This window comes from Sinocyclocheilus anshuiensis, unplaced genomic scaffold (assembly GCF_001515605.1).
Source record: "Sinocyclocheilus anshuiensis isolate Anshui unplaced genomic scaffold, SAMN03320099.WGS_v1.1 scaffold715, whole genome shotgun sequence".
NCBI classification, from domain to species: Eukaryota; Metazoa; Chordata; class Actinopteri; order Cypriniformes; family Cyprinidae; genus Sinocyclocheilus; species Sinocyclocheilus anshuiensis.
Genome location: NW_015551089.1, coordinates 1,547,177 through 1,555,155, shown reverse-complemented (window position 1 = coordinate 1,555,155; position 7,979 = coordinate 1,547,177). Strand labels below are relative to the sequence as shown.

The following is a 7,979-nucleotide window of genomic DNA, read 5'->3' as shown; positions in this document are numbered from 1 at the left end:
AACCAACCCCGCCGTATGTATTGTACTGTATTGTTTGATAACTGAATGTACATACACGTACCTGCGGCGGGCGTGTGATGCTGTAGATGCAACAGTGCTGCCGGACAAATAACGTTTGACGCCCAGGAAGTCCGCTAATTTGTAAATACGTGTTCTGATTCTGGAGAGTAAAGTCTTTTCTGAATGGCTGCCAGACACATACGACTACATAATAAAAGTCCCGAGAAATAAGACCACTCAAAAGCAGTTTGGGAAGAAGCTATTTCTGTTTTAAGAAAAGTATTTCGTTTAAAAGAATATATATTGGCCATGTGTGAAAAAATCTGCAGAGGATAAAACACAAATATAGCACTCGGGCAGCTCAAAGGGATCCAGCTGACATGCTAACTCTTCCCCTGAGTTTAATTAACACCTGTTTTAGACTTCACTTTACAAACACCTGCACAAAATGAGCTTAAATAGATTGAAAATGAACAAAAATGTACACACTGACACTTAAATGTTGCACGATTGAATTGCTGTCTCATTGAACTAACTGAACAAAATGATGTCCTATCCTTCTGCTAAGTTTGAAAATACATTGTAGTACATGACTGAAATGCAGTCTCGCAAACCTTTATCTCCTGACACCAAATCAGTCAATGGAGTGTATTTAGTTTGTGCATCAACCAAACTGATCCATGGAAAAAGGCTGTAAAACAACAGAGAGAAGCTATTATAAATTATTTTCTTATTATCAATGTTGAAAACAGTTATGCTGCTTAATATTTTCGTGGAAACCTTGATTCATTCTCTTTGATAAATAGAAAGTTCAAAAGAACACCATTTATTTTAAACAGATTTTTTTTCTTGACTGTCATTTTTTATCAGTTCAGTGCATCCTTGATGAATAAAAGTATTAATTTATTTAAAGTGGTCCTATTATGCTCTTTTACAAAGTTTGGATGGAGGGGTGGTTGAACCACGTAGACAGAAAGGACGGACCCGCCGGTCTGTGTGGATTCATGAGATTTTGGGCGCTAGAAAACAGCTCGGTGAGTATCATCGTTTGGTCCAAGAACTGAAGTTGGACGGAAGCCGGTTCAAGGAGTACTTTCGGTTCGCGCCGCGCCGCGCTGTCAGTTCGGTGGCGCTGGTAAACACGTCCTCTCTGCGCCGTCGAGTCGGTCGCGCAGCTCGGTCCATTGAGCCGCGCCGATGACAGGTCAGCGTGGCGCGAACACTTTAATACCGCGCTGTTTCATCCCACTTTTGGTGTGTTCGGCTTCCCATAGTCCAGCCTCAAACCCGAGAGAGGTTAAATTAACTGTGAAGTCCAACATTTCGAGAAACGTGGCTGTTTAAGGTAATCTATTTAACGTAATCAGGTCCGGTTTCTATGGTAACCGTTTCAAACTGTGAAACTAGAATCAGTAAAACATAAAGCGCTATGGTAAAACTTCACGTCAGGTTTTCAAAATAAAAGTCCCAAGGACCCCATTTGCGCTTTAGAATTCAGAATTTAATGTTCGGGGACCTCTATTGGCATGCTGAATTAAAATTTTATTCATAGCAAGTTTATAAAAATAAAATACAAAATAATTCCAACTGAAAAAAAAATAAATAAATAAAATAAAACACTGTACAAGGCATTTATGATACAAATAAAAATTAACACAAATAATTACAATAATGTACAATGTCCCACCCCATAACATTCTTTTGTACACTGTACATTTAACTTCATAAATTGTGAAGAACAATATGCAGTAAGAAAAACATCTATAAAAATTATACAGATGTAAAAATGTATTTTCTTTTCTCATACTGTTACATCATTGCTTGTCATTTTGTGACAATTAATAATAGAGCAGCAATAGAGAAATTCAGCTTTTGCATTGTTAGAGATGAAATGCAAGCAGAGAAATCGTACTACACAGATTAACTTTCAGTCCATTGTCAAAACAATACTGTGCAGTTTAAGTGTTCAATATGGAGACAAAATGCATGGAGAAAATAGGTTGAGATCCATCAAGCAATGAAACAGTCTGCTTTGGATGGGATAAAACCAGTGTACTAAATTGCATTTCACTAATCACCTAATACATTGATTTTATTTTAAACAAGGTAAAGGGGTTTGTCAACGAAATTGAAATGAAACAGCATGTCAGGGTGTCCTGGAAAATTCTGTCCTGTTTTCTTTGTTATTTAACATTGACCTGACGAACATAAAAAGTTTGCTATGGTGAAATATGCCTGTAATCTCCTTCGGCCCAAGGATTTATTGCAGTGATGGTTTTAAGGTGATTGAGCAGAAAGTGTCTTAAATCTGACCCATTAATACCAATTACTGACTATATAATACAAGGCTGTGATTGCAACTGTAAATTGTCTGACTAAAGCGATGCTATAATAATGATAATAATAATAATTGGAAAAAAAAAAATCTTGCTACTAATGCCTTTTTTTCTCTAATGCTTATATAGTTTTTTTTATTGAGAAAAAAATTCATATTTGTATGATGCCATATGCTGATAGATTAACTTTCAGTCCATTGTCAAAACAATACTGTGCAGTTTAAGTGTTCAATATGGAGACAAAATGCATGGAGAAAATAGGTTGAGATCCATCAAGCAATGAAACAGTCTGCTTTGGATGGGATAAAACCAGTGTACTAAATTGCATTTCACTAATCACCTAATACATTGATTTTATTTTAAACAAGGTAAAGGGGTTTGTCAACGAAATTGAAATGAAACAGCATGTCAGGGTGTCCTGGAAAATTCTGTCCTGTTTTCTTTGTTATTTAACATTGACCTGACGAACATAAAAAGTTTGCTATGGTGAAATATGCCTGTAATCTCCTTCGGCCCAAGGATTTATTGCAGTGATGGTTTTAAGGTGATTGAGCAGAAAGTGTCTTAAATCTGACCCATTAATACCAATTACTGACTATATAATACAAGGCTGTGATTGCAACTGTAAATTGTCTGACTAAAGCGATGCTATAATAATGATAATAATAATAATTGGAAAAAAAAAATCTTGCTACTAATGCCTTTTTTTCTCTAATGCTTATATAGTTTTTTTTATTGAGAAAAAAAATCATATTTGTATGATGCCATATGCTGATATCCCAAATCACCTACCAGATTACACCCTCATACTCATAAATGCATATTAACCAGCTGAGGATTGAGTAAGTACACTCTGCAAATGTTCTCTCTGCAAGTGCTGATATAAAGTTAAAACATGGGTAGTGAGGTTAAGAGAATATATTTAAGACACAAACCAGAGGACAGACAGGAAATAATAAACATGAAGTCCCTATTTACAAGATGACTGAACTTATCAGGCTACAAACTCCAGGTATATGAAAACTTGTATGCTGGGTTTATTGTGCATGGCAGCGTTTTGTTATTTTTCTGTAGCTCATGCAACGAGTTGGCCTTCTATGTGAAGTGGAAGCTATATTACAGCATTTTACAAGCGGAGAGGGAAGACAGCTGTGTAACTTATTGTTCCAGCCTTTGAAGGGAATTAGATGCATGCTTTTCAAAAATATGTATTATTTTTTTAATGAACTCTGAAACATGTAAAACTTTGATATGAGTGACAAATGACAAATAGCAGCCCAAAAACTTTGAAGTTTTGCTATGTAAAACTAACATTTGTTAAATTTTTTTCAATTGGATATCATGTGGCAAATATAATAAAACTATACGTTTAATCCGTGAATATTGGCCACTGTATCAGTATCAGAACTCTTCCCATAAAATAAGAAATAGTAGAAGTATCTATACCGTTTTAACATTAAGTTGACAGATTGTATGCAAGGTGAGTAGTGATTTTTGATATGCAAAGCCAAGACACCCAGAGAGAATCTGTAAAACGGGTTAAAAATGGTAAATGTTTAATGGAGCTGAGAGCATGTCATTCTTATTGGTAGCTGAAAGCACAAATCGCATCAACTAAAATATTTTATATTCAAAAATGCAATCTACTATATAGAACTTGATGGATGGTTCAGTTTTAAGTCGAGTTTTCTGCGAAGTATAACAGGCATAGATTATATGAGGGCCTGCAAATAACCAGTAAAAAATAAGTGTGACTTATATGACACTTTGTTCTGCTGGAAACGGTACATTGCTGTGGGATACCAGAGGCTCTACAGCAAAACAAAGTTAACAAACAGTTAGTGACTCCAGATTCTGTAAGCTTGAGCCTGCCCTATATACTGTATATTCCAAAGCAAAACTTCTTTAGGCACATCAAAGTGCAAAAACACTTTTTTTTTTGATCGTTTCAGTGGTCACCAATTATTGAAAAAGGAAGAACTCTTCCTCTTGCAAACTCAGTGATGTCAGAAACAGTCTACGCTAGTACAAGCGCATGGTCCCATTGAACATAGCATAGTTCACCCAAGAATGACAATTCTGTCATAATTTACTCACCTTTACGTAGTTTCAAAACTGTATTAATGTTTTGTTTTGTTTTTTCCCGTGGAACACAAAAGAACATTTGAGAAAGATCTTTTGAAGAATGTTGGTAACCAACCCGTTTTGGTTACCGCTGATTTCCATTGTATGGACAAAAAACATTTTCTGACATTTTCTTGTATGTTCCACAGAAAGTTTTGGAACAACATGAGGGTGGGTAAATGGGGAAAGAATTTTCATTTTGTGGTGAACTATCCCATTACGTTTTAAGAAAGCTAACTCAGCAATGTTCTCTTCTAACTGTTGCTCCGCTCATGATATTAGTTGACCTAAAAATAAACCTTTCCCATGTAAGAACACTAATGACTGAGTTTTTGTTTTCGGCACAGATTTCAAATGCAACAACATGCAACCACAGCATGTCAGTTCACATACTTGCGTACAGTGTTTCAGGCCATGTCTTAGTGCCGACAGTAGCCAAAGCACAAGCACAGAAAGGGTTAATGATGGCATGATCTATCAGTGTACCTGCCACTGCTCAGAGAGGGCTGCAATGCATCAAAGCCCAAATAAATAACATAATAAATACTGTAGTACAGCCAATCTTGATGCAAACCTCGTGTAGTTCATGATACAGTAATCTTCATAAAAGCTCTGGAATGTTTGAAAGAAAACAAACTATAAACTACTAAAGATCCAGCCAATCACCATCACGTATAACCTCCCATGTTCTGAAAGTGACTTTGGTGTTCCTAAAAGCCAGCATCTAAAAATTGAGGCTATTGATGGAGAGGACACAAAGGAGTTGCAAAAACTGCAGATGTGCGAGGAAATGAGAATCAACAATTTTTTTAGCTATTGTAGAAATTGGGATCTTTGAAACCCAAAGGTCCCACTTTCACTCATTCACTTCTTCTGCCAGTGTCTGAAACCTGTGGTTGACTATCTGCCCAGCTTACTCGAGCATCTGACCTCACGGATGCCAGCTTTGCCCCGTTGGGTGTGTACAGTGGCGGAGCGGGCCTGTCTCCCACAGCATCCTTCCTGTGTGTGAGGATGAGAGCGGCGCAGAGGAGGTGAGCCCGAGAAACTGGGAGAATGGCTGCGGCCCAGACAGCCACCACGGTGTTCGTGGCAGTACGGGATAGAGCTGATGGAGCACTGTATTGAGGAGGAGCTGCAGGGGGAGGCACTAGAGCTGCGCTGGTGGAGGTGCTGAGCAGCGGTGGGACCGACGAACACATGCCTGGCGCCCATGTGCTGGGGGGAGGAGCAGCTGGGGTGCGGAGAGCCACGGGGCGAGCTGCCGTGCATTAGCTGGGCCAAACATGTCAGCAGATCTGAGTCACTGTTGCTACCGGCACAAATCCTGTACCGCCGTAGCCTGGAGGAGAAGTCAAATGAAGTCAAACTACGCTATAGCATGCAATTGATAAAGAAATAACAGATTGCCTGATAAACGTCTGCAATTATCAAAAATACTGTAGCGACCACTCAAAAGGCTTTAGCTACTGCCTAGTAACCATCGAGAGCACTATAGCAACCACTAAGCAATTCAATACCAACCACTCAGAACATCTTAGCACCCATCATTTTATTAAATGTCTAGAAACTTTCCAGGTGATCTGGTTGGGTGACAGGTGGTTGCTAGGAAGTTTCTAGGGCAATCTGCTATGACATTGCTAGGTAACTGCAACTATTTTTTTAAGGTTGATTGGTGCATTGCTAAGTGATTGCTAAAATATTCTGGGTGATTGCTAGGCATTACCAAGGCATTCTGTGGTTGCTAGGGTGTTCTGGATGGTTGCTAGGCAGTAGACAGGGCATTGCTGGCCCAAAGTTCTTGGAGGTAAGTAAGAATTTGGTTCCCAATCCTGGTCCTGGAGAACCCCAAAACTGCATGTTAGTTGTCTCCCTAATCAAACACACCTGATTCAACTCATCAGCTCATTAGTAAAGACTCCAAGACCTCAAATGTGTGTGTCAGATAAGAGAGACATCAAAAACGTGCAGTGTTGGGGGTTCTCCAGGACCAGGATTGGGAACCAATGGTCTAGAATGTAAGAAATTTCGGTCTAGGGCAGTGTTTCCCAATCCTGGTCCTGGATCAGATAAGAGAGACATCAAAAACGTGCAGTGTTGGGGGTTCTCCAAGACCAAGATCGGGGACTACTGGTCTAGGGTTAGAAATTCTGACAGAACCATGCATATACAATAACAATATGTTGGCTATAGGTTGGAACTACCTTCCATCCACATTGGAGCGGCTAGGTTTTCCTGGTGGTGGACGGGGCACAAAATGTGCAGTAATGGTTTCCGCGTTCGTTGTGGGGGTAACTGGGCGTGGTATCTTGCTCTTCCGTAGAAGTGGGCTAGAGGATGAGGACAGTGAGGCAGCATCATCTCCATGACGATCGGAACGAGAACCCAGAAGCGACTCTTCATCTTGAGAGCGTTCAGAAGAGGCAGAAGAAATCTGGTCCCGCTGCATAGCAGCCACAATGACACGCCTGTCAGAGGATAATGACGGGGAAGCAGAGGGTGAAAGTGGAACGTGGTGAACCTTCCTCTGCAGCAACTTCTGTTTAGCAGATCCAGGTGGCGGATCCAGAAGGCTAGATGGTTCTAACACTGGGATACGGCTGTGCCGACGATTAGGGTCTTGTTTGGGAGCAGAGGCTGGAGAAGAGGGGCCGTTTCTGGAAGGAGCATCTTCCTTTCCCTCCTCCAGAGTGTATTGGTTGGGCTCGATGGAGTGCTCAAGGATGGGAGGATCACTCTTGGGGTCTTTTATTTTAGGAGGCTGCTTGTTGCCATCTCTCTGTGTATCTGAAGGAGGTGTAAGACAGCCGTTCATCAGAACTGGGCTACGCGGAGAGGGAGGTGTGCATGGAGATGGCACCAGGCTTGGCACTGGGCTTGAAGGTTTCTGAGGTCCATTCCCATTTAGCAAAGGATCCCCTTCAACATTAGATGAGCTGGTGGGCTGGAAGGCAACATGCTCCTGTGGGGAGTTGATGTCAGCTGTGTTGTCTTGTGGATGCATCTCATTGTTACCATTTTCAGTATCACGTCTCTCCAGTGGAACGCTGTCGGATGCAGATCGGGAGGACAGTACAGAGGGTCGCTGAGCTGTCAGCTGAGAGAGGAATAGAGAAAATTAGCTATGCACTACATAAATGTTAAAGGGGTGGTTGATTGTGATTTCACTTTTTTAACATTAGTTAGTGTGTGATGTTAATGTTAACAATATCTGCAAAGTTGAAAGTTCAATGCAAACAGAGATGACGTCTTTTAAAATTCTGGCAGTTTAATGCCTACAAAAACGGCTCGTAGGGACTACAACGAGTTACTTCCCGGGTTTGTGACATCACAAACTCAGACAAACCCCGCCCCCAGGAACATGCAACAAAGGGGGCGAGGCCATGCTGCGCTGCTTTAGAGAAGAGGAAGAGAAAACTAGGGGTGCACATAAAAATCTATTAATATATGAATCGTGATTCTGTCTTCTAACGATTCTAATGGATTCACAAGTTTCAAAATCAATGTTCTAAAGCAGCA

General features: G+C 40.3%; 1 protein-coding gene across 2 annotated transcripts in view; it reads right to left on the bottom strand.

Annotated features, from left to right (window-relative positions):
• Positions 1 to 4,636: 4,636 nt before the first annotated feature.
• Positions 4,637 to 7,979, bottom strand: part of LOC107662618 (tau-tubulin kinase 2-like) — a 20,599-nt gene continuing 17,256 nt past the window's right edge. For both annotated transcript variants that reach the window (XM_016452699.1, XM_016452700.1), the window contains 2 exons: positions 6,665 to 7,557; positions 4,637 to 5,802 (listed from right to left, as the gene is read on the bottom strand). In XM_016452699.1, coding sequence (XP_016308185.1) covers positions 5,361 to 5,802; positions 6,665 to 7,557 — 1,335 coding nt within the window. In that variant the 3' untranslated portion in view covers positions 4,637 to 5,360. The remainder of the gene's footprint in view (positions 5,803 to 6,664; positions 7,558 to 7,979) is intronic.